The sequence below is a fragment of the Leptosomus discolor genome, chromosome 1 (assembly GCF_034619465.1).
Source record: "Leptosomus discolor isolate bLepDis1 chromosome 1, bLepDis1.hap2, whole genome shotgun sequence".
Classification (NCBI taxonomy): domain Eukaryota; kingdom Metazoa; phylum Chordata; class Aves; order Leptosomiformes; family Leptosomidae; genus Leptosomus; species Leptosomus discolor.
Genome location: NC_141391.1, coordinates 30,693,864 through 30,712,979, shown reverse-complemented (window position 1 = coordinate 30,712,979; position 19,116 = coordinate 30,693,864). Strand labels below are relative to the sequence as shown.

Sequence of the window (19,116 nt, the reverse complement as noted above, 5' to 3'; positions counted from 1 at the left end):
ATATATGAAATTTCCATATGCATTTTGGGTTTCTTCCATTCATTTCAGAGCAGTCATTTTAATTGCAGGTATTAGCTCTTAGTAATAATTTGGCCTCTGACTGAGAATTACAGAAACTCTCTGTTAATTGTCTGCCTTACAGCAAAACATGTTTTCTGCTAATAAATTAACCAGACAGTAAGTACTGAAGTGTATTTTTAAGTGCTTTGGTTTATTAGGAACATTACAGAGTGCTTTGCAATGCTCACACCCTTCACCGGCCCAGTGCTGTCCTTGCTCCCGCAGCCCCGGCTGTTTGCTGAGCCCCGTCGCCTCCCTCTGCTCTGCCTGAAGAGTTTGTTTCGACATGAGACTGTGCCTCCTGCCCGCCCGGGGGAAGGGCTGGGATCCCCTCCCTGGGCCCTGCGAGGAGCATTAATGAGCGTTAATTCCCTCTTCCTCGGGAGAGTAAGAACTGCCTCAGGGAGCGCTGCGTGAGCTGCCACCTCCACAGCCTGGTTCTTGGTTGGAGAGGGTAGAAGCGGGCGAAGCTTTGACCACCCAGCGGTAAAACTGGTCCCTGCCGCGCCTCCCGCCTTGCTGCCCTGCACTGCTGTACGGGCGAACGCAGGCGCCCGGATTCCTCCTCCCCGCAGGGGGGCATCGCTGTGGTGACCGGGGCCAGCGGCTTCGCTGGTCAGCCGTGGGGCTGAAGGGGAGCGAGTCTGTAGCGTGAAGCAGGTGATGCTGAAGGCCTGACCCATCAGGGGGTTTTCATCCACCTGGCTCTAGCCCGGGCACGTGGGCTGGAGGCCTGTTAGGCAGCGGAGTGCGTTAGGCTGTGCCTACAGTTCGTCCTCCTGTTTATCTTCAGCTGAAAGGAATCCACTCGATGCACTCCAAGACTGGCTCGTGTCACGGAGCCACACGCGGGAAGCGGGGGCAGAGGGGAGATGCATTTCAGAAGTGCTCTTGAACTGAAACGTCATTGCAGGCACACAGCGAGCAGCCAGGGGGACATAGCCAGCCGGGCTGGCAATGGGACAGGCTTCCCAGGGCCACCGTTAATGCGGGGACTACTCTGAAAAGCTTTGCAGTCCTCTAAGCGGGTGTTTCTGTTTCAGCCGTTCTGCCTGCGAACCAGACTTCAAATACCTGTTTGGCTCTAATTTGCTAGATCTGGTAAGCGACGTTGCTCGGGGACTAGAAAAGCAAAGGCAGCAGGTGGTGCACGCCCGTTTCTAACAGATCTGGATTACTGTATCGTTAATGGAGGTGGGTCACAGTGCCACACAGGCAGAGCCGAGCCCCATTCTGCACAGAAAGGTTAACTGCAGAGAACTATTGTCAAACACTTGCTGATCTTCCTTGGGATCGTTCTGTTTTCCCAGGCCTGCATAGCTTTCTGCTAACACTCCCGTTTTATGTGCTGCATACACACACACGGGCAACATCTTCAGCATTTTTCAGGTATTGGGTGGAATGTGCTGCTCGGCGTTCCGCAGTTTTCTTCCCTCTTTGAAGGGGAAAGGGGCTGCCAGCGCAAGTCATCTCCCACTGCAGCCGTGGGATCCGTCTGATTCCGCACAGATAGTGAGCTGGACGCAAGGCAGGCCAAGACGGGGTCTGTACCTTTGTGACATGCCAAAACGGCCTCTGGATATTCAAGAGTACCGATGTGCCTCCGTAGTGTGGTCTGGCATGCGAAGGCGAGAAGAGGCAGAGAGCTGCTGTGCCGGTTCTGTGCCTGCCTTAAGCACGGCTCAGGGAAGGCTCCTTGGTTTGGTTCCCTCCCTCTAAACTGGGGCTGTTTTGCCTTTAGCTGCAACAAAAAAGAGCTCCCGCTCCTCCCCAGCGGTGACCGCAGAGCTGCAGGGTGCAGGGCGGCGGCGCGGCCGGGGGACAATGACTGTGCTCTGGGAATCCATCCTGCTGCTGCCGGCAGCGAACGGCAAAGGGTGCTGGTGCGAGCAGTAAATGCCCCAGCACTCGAGGCAGCTCAACAACGCTCGTAAATAGGAAGAGGAAAACATGAGGCTGGTACGACTGTTGCATAGGTACAGGGTACCGCTCGACTCGCAACAGCCCAGGCTTAACAGTGCTGGGGCTAGGGACAGCCGCGCTGAGCACGGCTTTTTCCCTTGGGTGTTTTGCAGCGTGACCCTGAGCTTCTGGGCTCCAAGTAGCATCTGTTCATACCTGAAATTTTCCACTTGGCTTCTCTGCCTCAGCGCTGGGTGCCTTCCTGAAACTACGGGACCACTGCTGCTGAAGGGATGGGGTCTGGGCCAGCGTAAATGGGGCTGGTACTTCCACAACGTGTTACTCACTGGCACTCGAGAGGTATATTAACAACACTAACGCCTTTGCAGTCTGCCTGCAGGGTTTTTTTTCCTCCTCCTTCGCCTTCCATTGCTCAACTATCTTTACTTTGCCTCTGGTGAGGTCACTTCACTGCTTTGCCAGTAAATTTTCCCTCAGGGCAGCTAAATTTCTAACTTGGAGGAAAAATCAGGGGTTGAAGAAGCCTGGGGAAAACCATGAAGCAGTTGAATAATAACTTTAGCAAGAAAAATGCCTTAGGGACATGTCATGCAAATGCCATCAGAGACGTGTCTTCCACTCTCCCCAGCATCCTTTCAGAAATACCTGAAAGGTGTACGGAAAATAGTACGAATGCCAGTACATTCACCTGCAGTTAGTCTTTTATTCCTGTCATGGTGCAAGACAGATTTAGCTAGAGAAAACAAAAAACAGTAGAAGAGAAGAGCTTAGCTTCATGGCTAGAAGTGGTATTTATTAGCAGGCGAGCTGGGTCTTTTAATGGAACGACAGCAGGTCTCTCCTCCCTCTGCAATGCCTGCTGTCCCCTGGGACATACTGCTTTCTTGCCTGCCGGTAGGCCTGTCCCCCAGTGTCTCTTTCCTTTGAGCTTTTGACAGGAAGCATGAGCCATTGCTATCAGCCCACAGCAAGAACCTGCTCTATCCCACGAGCTAAATGTGGCTCTGCCCTTGACACTCCTTGGGGCACAAGGCGAGTCCATCTGTGACTATCATTTTTTTACCCTCCACACCCAGCTTTAAAATTGGGAGGAGGTGCCTTTCTCCACTTCCCCCACTGGCGTTTGTGAGACCTGCTCCCTGCAGGCTCCTGCTTGTCCTACACACACGGAGCCCGTTGGGCATCTGACCATCTGCCTGAGCAAATGCCGGGTTTGTTTGCTCCCTGCTAGCCGCCGGGGCAGGGCTGTGCCTGGGTGTGCCGCCTGCTGAAACGCTAACCCCGGCTGCGTGTTCGCACAAAGCTCTGAACAGATGCAATGGGCTCTGCTTTGACAAGGGTATTTTTAAATCCGCTCCAAACCCTTGTCAAGCCAGCTGTTCTATGAGGACGTTGAAGGGCATTGCCAAAGCTGTGTGTTGGTGGAAGTAACGTACCCAGCAATTTGGAAATAAAGGGCCTTTATTCCGAAGAGTTGAGGAAGGCACTTCATGGCCCCAAAGCCGTGTCTCCTCTGTGTCCTCAGAAGAAATAACCCCCTTCATTAGCAGATCGGTTGCTCTCCCCAGGAGTGCTGCACTGGGGAGTTGGGTGGGGGTTTTTTTGTTTCTTTAACTGCAAGGAGCTGGGCTATGGTGCCATGACTGGGCTGGTGCAGCCAAAAGCCTTTGTTTATACCTGTCACCTTGGCGGTCAGGTGCTTGTTGTGTCCAACTACTTGTAAAAACCTCGACATGCTGGAGGTGCCTGCTGGCGCAGTGCGGCAGTTAAAACACATAGGGGACACATTTGGCCACGGGACGGTGAGGCTTCATTCCCAAATCTGCACTCGGGGGAGAAGAGCTGAAGAAAAGCACACACCATCCCATAGGCCTAGGACATCACTATCAAGGAGCGAAACAGGCATGCACCAAGGGAGGGAGGAGGTTGAGGTGGCACGGGACACACACTGGGCCACGAGCTGTGTCGCAGCAGGTATCTGCAGTCTCACAGATGGCCAGGGCCATGTGATGTTTTCCCGGGGCTAAGGCTCCGTAGCAAAGCCCTCCCAGCTGTTGCCAGTGCCATACGGTGACAAAAGCCAGCCATGGGGCTCTTGTAGCAATGGCGAATCACAGCGTTCAGCTGCATGCTGCAAGGCAGACCGCTCTCTCACAGGATGTGCTGGGACACCCCCTCTCCCTGTCCCCAGTACACCAGTCAATACTCAGCCAGGTGGGGGTGGGTGTTGGGGGTGGAGGGAGCCGCCTCCCTTGCTGTGGCACGGCTGGGCATGGCCATGGCTTGGCCGTGGCTGAGCTGGCGCTGCACCCGGGGCAGAGGCTTTCCCCGTGCTGTGACACAGCCTGAGGTGGAAAAGGTGATCTTTTACTGTGGCTTTGCAAAGCCACTCACAACCGACGCCATAGGAGAGGGGTTCTTTGTTGGATTGTTTTTCCTCCTTTCACATTCCTGGAAAGAGGGGCCAGCTTGAGGCAGGCGCTGTGGAGCAGGACCATGAGTCAGGAGGGCTGGGCTCGCCGCCTGCCTCTCCCTGGAGCTCTCAGGGGAGCCAGGCCAAGTCACAGCCCCGTGAGATGCTTGGCTTACAGCTGAACCACACGGCCAAAACTCTGAACCTCGTCCTGGGTTTGCCCTTAGCCTTGTCCCACGCTGCCTGCCCAGCACCAGCTGTGCTCAGACCTGGCTTGGACTGCTGCTACCTTGCGGTCCCACGCACCGCGGGCTGAGGGATTGGGGCCTTTCCTTCAGTGTGAGCTGGGGACTTTAGCTCCTTCTCTTCCCCAGGCCACGGCAGCTCTCACCAGCAGGACTGATTGCCTCTCTCGCTGTGGGGTTGGACCCCCCACTAGAGGCTCTGGGACACCCCACACCCAGTCTGAACAACTTGTGCCGCTGCACTTGGTGTGTTTGTACGGAACACATGTGCAGTGGGCCTGAGCGAGTCACTCCACAGCTCACTGAGTTTGTCACTGAGTGGGAGAGGAGCCCTGGATTTGCTCTGAACAGGCAGAAAGACTGGCTGAGCGCTCTGTTAAGGTGCTGACTGGAAAGGGGAACATGGCAGTTCCTCAGGTTGGGCCTGCATTTACGCCAAAACCTGATATAAACCAGCAGCTCCAGGACTTAGGCTCCGGCAGTGAAGGCCCTTAGGAGCTTGCATTCATCACCAGGGATCGGTGAGTGCTGGGTGTCGGCTGCCCAGACCCCAGGAGCACTGCAGCCCAGCAGAATTTCCACCACCTATCTTCTCTGACAGAAAAGCAATGGCCACTTCAGCTCCACCAGCACAAGAGCTATGAAATGGGCTTTCATTGCTTGGCAGTAAATGCAACAAATCATTGTGGTCTACATCATCCCCCAGTTGCTTGATACTGTTCAGCTGCAGGCAGTGTCTACAAGTCCAGTGGGTGACGCTCAAGGCAAACGCAGCTTACCTGAGCTCCACACAGGTAAAGTGGCAGGTACCAAAATGCAAGTCCAAAACTAGTGGAAAGCCATGAAAGCATATATTTTTATGGAAGAGTGCTTAGTCAAGAAGGAGGAGAACTAAGTACAATTACTTTTCATGTCATGTCATAGAGACCAAACTCCATATCCCCTCTGCCTCATATCGGCCTTCACTGCCAGGCATGACATTCTGCAGGAAGGTGCTTCCAGTCAAAAGGCCGAAGCGCTTCTACTTCAGACAGAAAAAAATGAAGCATTTGTTGGCCCAGAGAAAAAGCCTCTCTACTGACCAAACACCACTGCACCCTTTGGAAAGAGGCCTGGCTTCTCTTAGCCCTGCTCCAATTTCATAGAGAAGAGCAAAGCACGCACTAGAGAACAAATGGGATCCAGATCTCCTCTCGCTCATGTGAGTGCTTTTATCGTTAGATTACAAGGTCCAAGTCATTCTTTCCTTCTCATCTGCTCTTGTCCCCGGAGCATGCACATTAAGAGGCTCAAGAAGTCTTAACAACCGTGTTTCTTGAAGGGCAGAGTCCTGCATCCTCCCCTGGGTTCACACCTGCTGGTGTACATGCCGTTACAGACAGGGGAGGCTGTTGCTGCTTCTCAACAGATTTTTCTTAGTAGCACAAGCTGCCCAAATCCCAGGACAGAAGCTTATGGTGCAAAGATTCCTGGCACTCTGCTGTATCAAATGAGGTTTTATGTGCCGGATCATACATCACACGTTGGCAGAGATTCATTTGTACGATCCAAACCCCCCTGAATGCTGGGTGGGGATTGGAATGGAGAGGCTGCAGCCCAAGCTTCCTCCAGCTTCTTTCTTTCTCTGAACTACAGTCTTCTTCCCTGTCCTCACTCTGATAAACTGAGTCCTGCAATCACACACCTCCGCCAGATATTAATTTCAGAGAAATTGTGAGTTCCTGGTGGGAGCAGTTGCTTAGGCAGAAGAACCACCTTGACTGAACGCACCAAAGGAAATTGAGAGTTCTGTCGTTACTTCAAAGTTGCATTAGAAAAGACCTCATTTTATTTTCATTAGGGTTGTGTCCCCACCCACTGTGAAATATTATTATGGTGCCTAATTTCATCTTCACCATTTCTTTTGCTTTTTCTTCTTTCAAAGAGCTAAGCAAGTTGAGCTTGGGGAAGACTCAATTACCTGAGGTGTGTTGGCACTATCTACTTCAGGACCAGCTTCTTGTATGATAAGCTGCAAGGGGTCCGGCACCCCTTGTACTGAAAGACAACTCCTTTTTTTCCCCCTCTCTCTCTTCGAGACACACATGTACACAGACCCCCCTTTTCACAAGCCCTCCTTACCACTTACTCGTGCGGTCTGATGACTGCTCACGCTGGAAGAGGCTGCCTTGGCAGGGATGGGGCCCATTGCCCTGTTCCCCATTGGCCTGCCACATCCCTGCCTACGCAAACACCAGGGCGTGAGAGGAACCTTGCTCCTCACATTCCAGCCAGGTTTTTGATGTCTTCAAGTGCTCTTCTGTGTCCAGACCACGCAGACAAGAGCAGCTCACAGCGCTGACCACCCTCACAGATGCACTGGGCCCACTCACATGGTCAAGGGCCAGCATTCCTCAGCAATACACCGTTAGACACTTTTTCTGGAAGCCTGATGTTCTCATGCGACTCCAGAGGCTGAGGCAATGGACACGTGTCTCTGTGTTAATCCAGCCCTGGAGACCTGCCCCACCCCGGGAGCGCAGAGCATAGCCAAGCGCCCTTCAGTTTCAGGCTCCAAATCTCAGAGGATCAGACTTAAATGACTGGCTCTGAAGACGGCGATTCTGGAGATGGTCCTTTATCGACCCACAAGCTACCACCAATAGCGAGCGCTACCCACGGGGCTGGGGGTGAAGATCGCAGTCAGGCTAAGCTGGACTGCAGCCTGGGTTGCCAGGCCCCCTGCCAGCCAGGGCTGCAGATGCGATGCTTGCAGAGTGCATTAGCTCTGAAGGCAGTGCTCATCTCTCTCTCTCTCCATCTGCTGAAACTGGTTGGCAGAGGAGAGAAAGAATTTAGCACTGCGTGGAGTCTGGCTATCCAGAAAGGCAAGAAGAAAAAAAAACAGAGATAGAAACAAAGGGTGATCAGTAATCATGCCTTTAATAGCTTGTAAATATATTTTTTTTTTAATTCCAGGCAACTAAGATGTACATTTGTTGTGTGTATCTGACATCTGAAGAAAACATGAGTCCACAATCTGTTCTGTTTCAACCCTTTTCTGAAGCACATAAATTAAATTATCAGTCACCCCAATATACAACAGTTTAACGAAGGAAAATGTCTTGTTCTGTTTTTACAATTCAGTGTCATCTTTTTATCTGAAACATTAGCTAGAGTCTTAGCTAGATAACTGTCTTACAACAAATGGGAAAACTCAGAACTTAGGCTGTCCAGAAAAATTCAAGAAATTTCCACTCCCTGCTCTCAAACTCCACTTCCTAATAAAGCATCAGACTAACATTTTCATTTCCCGCTAGAAAACAAAAGACCCCAAAACCTCTTCAAACACACGTGGGAAACACTGTTTGGACCACAGAGCTTATTAAACTTAAAACAGTAACAGTGCAACTATTTCCCCTTCTACAACTTCAACGCAGAACCTGAATTCACGTTGGAACGAACAAGGGTAGAAAACGCCAGGCTACAAGTAGCCTTTGGTGCCCGGGGCTGCTAAATGGCCTCCCACACTTGATTTAGGTATCCAATAAATGCTCTCAGCTTTGAGAGAACCTGCAGACTCAGGGACCTCAGGCCACTCAGCCGTTTTAGGCTGAGGCCATTTCAGCATCCCCTTGCTGAACTCAACCCCGCCTCACACAGCCAGGACTTGAATCCGGACGGGAAGACGCCAAGGACCCTCCTCTGGTGCTGGGGCTCAGTGCTTGGCACGATTCAGCCACGTAGCTCTGGCCACCAGCTAACATTATTCCCTCTGAAACTGGGGACAGACTTCTCGCTGATTTTAGTAGGTGCAGGATCGCTTTATTAGCAATACAGCATGGGCCTTGATGGAGGGGGGTCACTCTTGTCTTCTTCCCATTGGGCACCATGTGCCTGGGGCTGCTCCTCATCAGCCTGCTTGGGAGCTGGTGGGAATAGCCTGTGCTCTAGCACAAGGGAGATCACGTACAGGAAAACGGCAGGCAGGCAGAAACAGCTCATCTGGCTGATGTCTTCATCCACTCCCTAGCACTGAATAGAAAACTTCTGATCTAGGGGAAAAGAGAACTTAAACATGAAAGAACATAAAACCAAAGGAAAAACATGACCTTTACTGCTTTTTCATCTCCCACTGTTTTGACTAGAGAACCTGATCAGTAAGTGCACCTAACTCCAGAGACGAATGTACTCTTTCACAGTCTTGTGTGTGTGTGCAGCACTAGAACAAAGTCACAACTACAGGTGCAAAGGAACAACGTTACAGTCCTCAGAAGACCTACTCTGTGCACTCACCAACAGCTTGGATTTGCTGATAAGGTTAAGCAAAGAGCTTCATTCTTCTTGAGCACAAATGAAAATCCATCAAACCAGCTTCTATTACAGACAGATTCTAAACAGACATAAATAATTATAGTCTTGATTAAAAATAATATATTATTCTACACTTTTGCTTTTTTTTTTTTAGTTTTCATGTAAAACCCCTATACTCTTGACATCTAGGAACAAAGACAAAATAAAAACCAGGCACTTGCTGTGCCTTCTCAAGCACTGTTGTGGTGTTTAAGGGATGCAGAGGAACTTAACAAATGAGATTAATGCCTACAGTGGAAAACGAGAGGCATTCTTCATGCCGTTGGCTTTTTCAAGTCTCGGATTTGCTTAATCAGGTAGTTCTTCTCATCGGTGAACTGTTCGTCATCCGTCCTCTCTTTCTGGAAATTGCTCAGAAACTCAATTAGCTTGGGTTGGTTTTTCAACAGGATCTCCACAATAGGCTGTGTTTTGTTTGGACTGGCCACAAAAACCTAACATGCAAACAAACCCAGGCAGAGAGAGAGAGAGAGAAAGGGAGAGAGAGATGAGCATCAGTCACAGTATCACCGTAAGTTATTTTCTAACAAGGCAGCTGAAGGCTGGCAGGCAGCTACTCCGCGGCCACACACCTTGTCCCGAGGCACAGAGAGAGGAGTTACAAACGTGTTGTTTCAATGGCAAGTCGAAGCAAAGCTATGCCTGTGTGTGGTATCACTTCCCTTCAGTTTTGCTCTTTGCTGATCAAGTGTTTGATTGTAAACCCAGCTGTTGAGAGAGAGCTATCCATTCTCAGCCTCTTCCACACACAAGACAAATACACAGAAATTAATTATCAGAAGAATGGAAAAGCTTTGTGTCAGTATTGATATAATTTCCATACTAAACCAGGCCTAAAATTAGACTTGCCAGCTTTGTTTTGGTTTGCAAAAATATGTCAGAGGCTCCACTTCCCTCTGCCTAATCCATTCATGGGAGCGTGGAAATTTCCAGCAGCAGGAGCTGGAGTGCCATGGTGCGCCCGGCGCCTTGGCTGCCCTCGCCGAGCAGAGGAGGGTGGCAATGCAGAGAGGCGATGTGAGACACAGGTAACTCACCTGGCGCAGCCAGCCAGCGCTGTGGGCTTACTGGTCTTCTCAAATAGCGGTTTTTAATGATAAATCTAGCCGTGCTCTGGTATTTCTTCCCATAATGCCTAAAGCCGCCGAGTTTTCCAGCTCTGAACACGAACCCCTACGCCACGACGCTGTTTGACATTTTCTCTGCCTTACGCACCAGCTGACCACAGGAAACTTAAGGCCAGTTGTAAAGGCCGGCGGCGACAAGCTCCCAGGGACCTCAGGTTGCTGCGGAGATGCGGGCTCTGCGGACATCAGCCAGGAGGGGCAGACAGGGCGGGGGTGCGGGCGGTGGGAACACACAGACAGCACACCCCTGCCCCCCCCGGGAGGAGCTCCCACATCTGGCTCGCACCGAGGTTGCCATGGCTGGTCAACAAAACAGCGCCCGAGCGCTTGTGCAACGACATAAATAACTCGAGTTATTCTCTACCCAATGAGAAGAAATTAAGGATGGACAGGACTGGAAAACGTCCAGTTTCCCTCTGAGCCTGTTCAAACCAGAATGAAAACAAACATCTGCTGACAGTACAGAATGGCATGTTGTCCGGCCGAGCGCCGGCGGCACCACCACTCGCCTGCCTCCGGAGCCGCTAGCTCCAGACCTGTGGCTCTTCCGCAGGTTCATTTATCTCCCCCGAGATGGTGCCCACATGAAAACCTGGGCCACGTCCAGCTGTGCAGGGGGCTGCCACGTTATGTGATGAGCAACACGCACGCACTGTCCTGGGGGGTCTGCGTTACAGCCCCTTGCCCCCAGAAACACCACCTGGTAAAGCGTGGGACAGGATCCAGACCAGATCCATCGTTAGGCTTCATATGTCCCAGTGAGGGGATGTAATATGAGTGGTGTGGAAAATGCCACACGTGGGGAATGTGTGGAAGGAATGGAGCTCAGCACACACCAACAGTGCCACACTAAGTACTTCTGCCCAGACAGGGAGGTAAGACTAGTTTTTTTATTCCATAAAGGTGAGGCAAAGCATCTACTTTTAAACCCTGGCATCCTGAGCCCTAATCCCTGCCTACGCTTTTGTCTCCTCTGCATCCCTCTGTCCTGGGTTACAGTGTAAAATGTGCCAAAAGAAAAAAATATATTCTATTACCATCTTCAGGAGCTGTTGAGACCAGGTGGGGCGGTGCTCCCTGCCTCCCCCCTCTGGACTATCTCCTGTCAATGGGCACAACAATGCCTTATCGCCTGACCCATCGGTAACTCGCTCCTGGGCTATCTCCTGTTAATGGCCCATCAAGGAACTGCCTCACGACTCCCCATCCCATTGTGAGATGCTCCGCCCGGGGAGGGGGGGGGGGGCGGGGGGAAGAGCCAAGCAGTCCATGCCAAATAAAAACGGAGATTTTGAACACCTTAGCAGCCTTTCTTCCACTGGATTCCCAGAGGAGCTTTTCCCCCCACTGGAGTTCCAGAGGACGAGAGCTACCTGCCGACCACTGGACCTTCAGAGGAAGACCAGACTCTTTTACCTGATTGCTGCTTCCACAGAACTACACCCATCACTTCAGGAGGACTGCAGCCAGCATCTTATCGGACTGCTACTGCCACCCTAACAGGGTGTCAGGTTGTATTCCTGACTCTGTCAGTGTAAACCAGTGGGTTGTTTGTTTTTTCCCTGCCTTGTGTTATATATATATATATATATATCAGTAAAGAACTGTTATTCCTATTCCCCATATCTTTGCCTGAAGGCCCGTTAATTTCAAAATTATAATAATTTGGAGGGAAGGGGGTTGCACTCTCCATTTCAAGGGAGGCTCCTGCCTTCCTCCACAGACACCTGTCTTTTTCAAACCAAGACACCCTCCTCCTCAGGTTGCCCCTAGGACTCCTTGCATCAAGGTATTTTTCCCTCTGCTCTGGGGAAAGAGCTGCAACCCAACCTGTGCCCTACTGGGGGAACGCTCCCATGCCCCAACTCTTTTCTAAAGTTTTCCTGGATCTAGTGGCCAGACCATGGTCCCTGTGACAATATAGTATCTTCAGTTATTCACACCGTCTTTGCACAGGCCTCCACATGGCCTTTCTCTGGTTACTCTGAGCTATAATCTCAAATAATTTCTTTTTATGCCTACTTGCCACCTCAAACTTCTCAAGGGCAGCACCAACAGCCCCAGGTCCCAAGGATCCCTTCAGAGCAGCCACTCTAAAATACCAGCTTTCCTGCGCGATGCTCCAAGCACTTAAAGTGCAACATCTTACCAGGGACACATCTACCGGTGGTTTGGACAGCCAGTTCACAGCTCTCACTGCACTTGATGGACTGTCAACAGCTGATTGTTCTGTTGCTGCCTGCAGCATCTGAAATCAATATCCCCTCCTTCGCAAATAACTTTGATATGCTGCTATTGATGCATCGGTTCCTCTTAGACCGGGAAATAAAGGGTTTGGCGATGTAAATCACTACTGAATGTACTTTACAGCTTTACAGTCTTTATGCCTTATCTAGGGAACATGAATCTTGAAATCTCATGGGTACGAACGTTTGGCTCTGGCTGAGACTGCAGCAGTTCACGCTCTCAGCTCCAGCAGCCCCACTATGCAGCTCCCCATGCGCTGACCTACAGCAGGTCACCATGCTGGTGGAGGCTGGATACTTCCAGGATTCAGACTGCGATAAGCCCCCAGTTATCTGAACAAGCTTCCTTTGAGAAAAGCAGCACATAAGCCTACGGGCAGGGATGAGGAAAGTAACCGTTACAGATCTTCGTCAAAAGTTCTTAATTTTGGAGTTCAGTTCCGGCTTCGTGACCAGGAGAAGAAAACCACCAAGTACACTGGCAGGACCCACATTTTCAGCAATAATCCGATTACAGTGAAAATGGGATCCAATAAAGGAGGCCTGACCTTGAAGTGCTGAACATTTTCCTTCAACAAATATTAGGCCTCCTTATAAAGACAGGGGAAGGCTGACTCTCAAAATGAAAAAATCTGAATCATTCTTCTTGTAAAAGCTATCTGGTCTGCAAACAGAACTGGAAGGTTTTAGTGGTAAACCTAGTAAATACCAGCATTTCATATTCATCCTACAACTGGTATTACCATAGCAAATAATTAAAGAACTTAGTTTAATAGAAGACATCACATCCTGTTTATCTTCCTGCTCGATTATTCATAGATTATAATCTTCCCCTCGCAAAACTGTCAAACTGAATATTCAAACAAAGATCATCTTGACTGCCAGTCTTGCTCAGAGTCAACAGGGACTCACAAAGAGAGAATGTTAAAGGACCAGAAAATTCCTGAAATGTTATTCAATACTTCAGCTAAGCAAACAAAATCAATTCTGCCAATATCAACTAATCAGCTTCACAAAGCACAGGATTAGGACCACCATGAGACTTTACTTTTAAAAGCGCCCCCTTCATTCAGATCTCTGAATAAAGATATTAAAGGAGACAAAATCCCTGCAAGCAGAAATCATTATTAACACTATCTGGAACATTTCTACTAAAATGAAGTTTAACTGAAGCTAAAACACTGCACAGAGAACTTTCTTTCACCTATGGTTTTATTATGAAAGGTTGTACGTTCTAGAGCACTTAATTCAGATAGACGACAGAGACACACACCCAAAATAAAGAGAGTACTCGTATTAAAGTTCCAAGTCTAAAAATAGTTGTTTCAGCACAGTTCCTTTTTGTGAATATTTGCAAAAGGCCTGGAATGAAAATCAACTCTGAAGCTTCAGAAGTTGTCCACAGTAGAACTGTTGCTCTCTTCTCCATTAAAAGTCATACACTGGATTTCTTCAGACAAATACCAAAATCACTTGATTAGAGAATCTGACCTTGTTTCCTTACAATAACAACCAGGCATCACCACCTCTGAGACTACAGGAGAGCAGAAGCAATTACAGAGGTTGGATACCCTGGATTGGGTATTTCAAGACTTGCTCTGGGGTTACGCACAATCTTACTGCATCAGGAAACCGCACACAGAAGTGCCTTATGGTTCATGTGGCTGGTGGCACAATGCTTCTTGCCCTTTAAACTCTCCCGCTAAGAAACAGCGAGGACACATCCCCACAAACATGGTTTCAGCTTCTTACAGAGAGGAAACAGTCAAATTACGTGAGACCATTTGCAGAGCAAGCTGCAGGAGGTAGCTCTGTAATGTGCATGAAAGAGAATGGAAAAATGAAACTAAGGTCACAAAACACAGTGTACTCATCCTATTTTTAGATTTAAACAGTAAAATGTATCTTGCTAAATGTCTGCTTAAAACCAAGAAAGTTGCATAATCCCAATTCACCGCTACAGGGTGTTTTCCTCAAAATAATCTAATTGTTTATGTGAAAGCCAAAAGAGCTTATTAGCCTTCATTTGTTGTAAATGCGTAAGCTCAAAGGAATACCTGCACCACGTTCACATCTGTCTGAAAGATTTGGTCTCCCCTACAGCCAAACTCAAAGCAGGCTCCACTAATAACTGTCACAAATCCATCATGGGAGCCGGAGAGCCCTTCCCAATATTTGGTCCTCAAAGTGTGCATGTTCAAGACTGAGACCTCTCCACTGAAATCAATGCAGAGAAGAACCGGTCACTCTCAAATCCTACAACTCTAGGTGACTCCATTGGATTATTTATGGAGGAGGAGGAAAGGGGTGAGGTGTTTTAGCTTTTCCTGTTGATTAAATACTGGCTGATCCTCATGCATACATTGTCTGGGACATGCAGCTTTACAATGCAGCCACAGACCTTAGGATGGTGTCACAAGGCAGAAGCTCCATTTTGCTCAGGCAAAAGGAGCAGAAAGAGCTGGAGCTAGGAGGGAGATCAAGCATCTCCTCAATGGAGCGTGGAAGGAGGCACTGCAAGTAGGCGCTCTGTCTGTCTTCAATTTCCCACCCAAAGCATCCTGGATGAGTGAAATGTTCTCAGAGCTTGAAGGGGTACTGTCATTTTCAGCCATGAAATGTGTCTGCAACATGTTTTTGCTCTAGAGGTGCTCATAATATTCATCTCCATCTTAACAGTTCTGAATCTTCAATAATCAGAAACTGCCTCAGGGAGGTAAGGGTCATACAGCTTTTTTTTGGGTCAGCTGGGGCATGGCAGTGTTGGAATCTGGATGCTTACAAAACAAGCACTTTTTCATTTCAACTGTGTCTAACTGGTGAAACATCTGAATCAGGTAATTTAAACCCAAACCTTTTGGCAGCTCAGACAGAGCAGCAAGTATCCACTTCTCAGCAGACCTTTGATCTCAAATCACTGTGGTTAGCCTACTGTAATTTCAACCACGACTGCACAGGTATTTTGCAAGCACTATTTAAAAACGCAGAAACAGTTTAAAATTTATGAGATTAAAAGATGAGGACAAGATTCCTCTCCCATTACATTAGCACGGAATTATTACAGCTGACAAGAGAACTAGGCTGAGGGACACTAACCCAGAAAAAGGAGGCAGGGACACTGCAGAACAGGGCACAACCAGCCAGTAGCGTTTTCCCCCATTCTCTTAAATACTTAAAAATTTCCTTCAGTAGTTCTCAAGAAGTTAGAATTCAATTTAAGAAGTGAAATCAGAGGAAAACGATCTTCTATGACCCGCTCTACAAAGCTAATTCACAATGCAATTTTCTGTAATATACCCTATAACTACCCTGCCCGCTGGGGAGAGGCTGAATGCTTCTACACCCAGCTAACCCAGACCTTCAGTGAGGACCTGAAAGGGGAGCTCTGCTGCACCTCTGGAGTTACTCTAGTGTGCTGCTGGCAGTTATAAATGAGGAATTTCCAGCTGCTCAGGTTCTGCTCTGAGTCTGCAATTTCCCCACGACGAGCACTATGCACGTGAGATGGCGTGAGGAACACCATGGCACCGCTTAAATGCTGCTGATGGGTACCACTGGAAAGAAACCCAACAACATCCCATGGAAGTTAAGTGTCTGAGGACAGAGTTTGGCCCTTCGAACTGAAGAGATGCAACATCACTACCGCACACTGTTTGTTTTGCTGGGCACCCCAAGGCCTCAGCATTACATCCACATGGTAGCAACCGCAAGTGGTCAAGCAAGGCTGAGCCTACAATATCTCCACTCCAACTGGAAATGGGACGCGACATACTGGAAAAGGAAAGGAAGGGAGGAATGGGAAGGCAGAATGGGAGCAACAGCAACGAATGACATGGTTGCACACCAGAATCCACAACAGAATCCTTTCAAGTTATTCCAAATCCTTTCAAATGCCTCTTAAAATAAGCAGAATCAGCTGTTCCCCAGGCGTGGGCTATGGCTATCATTAATTCAGGAACAGCAACTCATGTGTTTCATACACAAAAATCTGGCATTATTCAGAGAGTGGCTAAGAGAGCCCAATCCTCTGATCCCTTCCCTCCATAGGCATCTCAAAGGCTGCAAGTGTCTGGAGCCTGACTGCTCGCTTATCTGGGAGCCACATACCTCCTGATAAGGAAGAGAAGAAGAAGTTACTCACAGTGGCTCAGCTGACTATCGAGGAAGTCAGCAAGGGAACAGCTTACCAAGCTGCTTATTTCAGGAAGGGAATGTTTTTTTAATCCTCCTTGAAGCTTTTTTTTTTTTTTGAAACTAAAAGGTTTTTGGAAAAGCTGCACATCCTCTAAGCCTCCACACTGAAGACCTGAAAGCTTTTTTTCCAAATGAGAAATGGCAGAAGTACAAAACTCAACAAGTCACCCTAAATTTGTGGTGGGTGATGTAACCTTTTTCCAATAGCATGCCTTCTGGTGTGATCTGGTATCTTTCTTAACCATCATGGGGAAGGATATCCTTACAGGCTCAATATTCCTCTTCTGAAAATCATTAACAACTCTATTTACATAGTTTGAAATCAATGTGTTCATTCCAAATTAAAGGTAGTTTTGCATAATAACAATCCAACTCACCCTCTGTCCCAGAGTGGAGAACTTTTTTGATCGTAAAATGGTAAACTTTTCACTTATTAACATTAATCATCATGAAAAAAGGGAGGAGACTGGCTGGGTCTGGTAATTGTTTAAGACTGCATTAATGATCACTGCAAAAGGACGGAAGGATTAAACTCATTTCAAGCTCAGATTTACCAAACCTTTTTAATATTTTTAAAAACAAATTGTGTTCACACTGATGCACAGTGCCAGCACCATCTACTCTTAGTCTTAATGGAGAGTTTTAAGACTTTTTTTTTAATCTTTACCCAGAATCACGCGGTAAAATGACCTAAGAGTTGGGGGAAGGTACCCTGAATACTACCTAGAAGCTGTGTATTTTGTTACCTGTAGCATTGCTACTTGAATGACTACCCTCAGCCCAAACCAAAATGATGCTGCTTTAGATCTCACCTGAAGGAAGGGAAACAGAAAGGCTGAGTGATAGAAAGGTTTTCAATTAAAACATTCTCAGATGCTGGAAGTGACTGTAAACCCAACCTCGGCCTTAAGTTTCTGGGCTTTCTCTTGCCGACCTTGAAAGACACTTTTATGAGAAGAGGAAGTCTGCCACCTCTACAGCTCCTACTAGCTCACCTTGAACACATGGAATGCTTCAAACTGAATGTTGGGGCTTTTATCTCGCAGCAAGTTCATCATCAGCTTCAGATTTTCTGGTTTGCTGATGTATTTTGTCATGATGGCAAAGTTGTGTCGGTCCAGAATCAATTCACCCAGCAGCTATAGACACAATTACAAAAAAAAAAAAAAAGGGTTTTTTTCAGTTCACCACATTATTTTTGAATGCAAAGAAAGCAGCAACATATTTTAATGCTTGCCTAAGAGGTTTCAATGTCACTACCTTTTAAAAAAAAAAAAGTAAATAGACTTGTTATCATGCAGTGAGTTACTTAATGCCCAGTAATGTTCATCTTCTAACTACTACAGAGAGTGATCCCATGTACAGGCTGGGTGTAATAGGAGCTGATGTGAGCCAGCTAGGACAGAAGCAAGTGTAGTGCAGCTGTCCCAGAAAGACACCTTCATTTCATTCGGATGTTACATTAACATGCCTATCTGGTCCCATCTGCAGGTCATGTCAGACTTGGTGCTGTAGCAGCAAGCAGTACCAGATAAAGAGAGCCTATCACGTTACTCTCAAGTTCATTTTAACCTGTGTTCTGAACCAAAGTACAGATATGAGGTCAGAGGAAAATGATAGTGCTTTGTCCACAGAAATGACACAACGCTTCATCAGAGATCCAGGAAAGGCACAAGTTTTTGTGCATTGTAAGAAGAGCATCCCAAGCACTTATTTCTTTTTTTGTTAGAAAGTATGTGGCTGCTCCGTTGCCATGCATGCGTCTTGACATTCTGCATAGAATTCAAATTTAGAAGGAAAGTGCTGAGAGACTTGACTTTACCTTCAAAGATTGTCTCTTCGTTACATAATTCTCAGAATGAAGGAGTTTTTCATAATCCTCAAAGACCTAGCGTAACAAGAAAACACAAATGCATCTGATTCGTGTCCATCCTTCCTCCTCCTGGTCCTTCCCACCCCAGAGAGGCAGCAGAGGCCGCAGCGGTGCCACCCTCTAACACTTCACTGCAATGGCAGGCCCAGCTCTCATGGCCTTTTTTTCTTGGCTGGTTATCGTGCAGTGAATTAATCCCCAGGAACACTCCTCTTCCAAATACTGCAGAGAGGGATACCACATATGGACTGGATGTAACAGGAGCTGGTGTGAGCCAACTAGGACAGAAGTAAGCCAGTGCCTGTACAGCCTTCTCTTACAGGAGGGTGAATCTGCTGCCAGGACATGCGGGCCCAGCACGTAATGTTCGCTCACTCACATCGTGGTCATGACTTGCTGTGTGATTTAATAAAATACCCCAAACTGGAGATGGTGCCTCCCATACTGGCATATGCCAAAAGCTCCTTTTGTGAGGCACCACCGCACTGGCCTTTGGCATCCTTACTTGTTAAAGCCATTTGCCCAATGAGGGTCACTAGGAGCTGAGCACGTGCTAGCTTTTGCAGGGTTGGGCCAAGGGAATCTTGTGGTCAAGAAGACTGAGAAAGAAGGCTACGGTATGTTCAAACCATCTACCAAACAAGCAAAAATCCCCAACATTGCTGTCCAAGAATCATCTAAA

General features: G+C 48.2%; 1 protein-coding gene across 1 annotated transcript in view; it reads right to left on the bottom strand.

The window, feature by feature from the left end:
• Positions 1-9,248: 9,248 nt before the first annotated feature.
• CAB39L (calcium binding protein 39 like) overlaps positions 9,249-19,116 on the bottom strand; it is a 36,468-nt gene continuing 26,600 nt past the window's right edge. Inside the window, exons 6-8 of the mRNA XM_086481939.1 lie at positions 18,384-18,449; positions 17,557-17,700; positions 9,249-9,428 (exon numbers count right to left, since the gene is read on the bottom strand). Of these exons, the coding sequence (XP_086338065.1) occupies positions 9,249-9,428; positions 17,557-17,700; positions 18,384-18,449 (390 nt within the window). The remainder of the gene's footprint in view (positions 9,429-17,556; positions 17,701-18,383; positions 18,450-19,116) is intronic.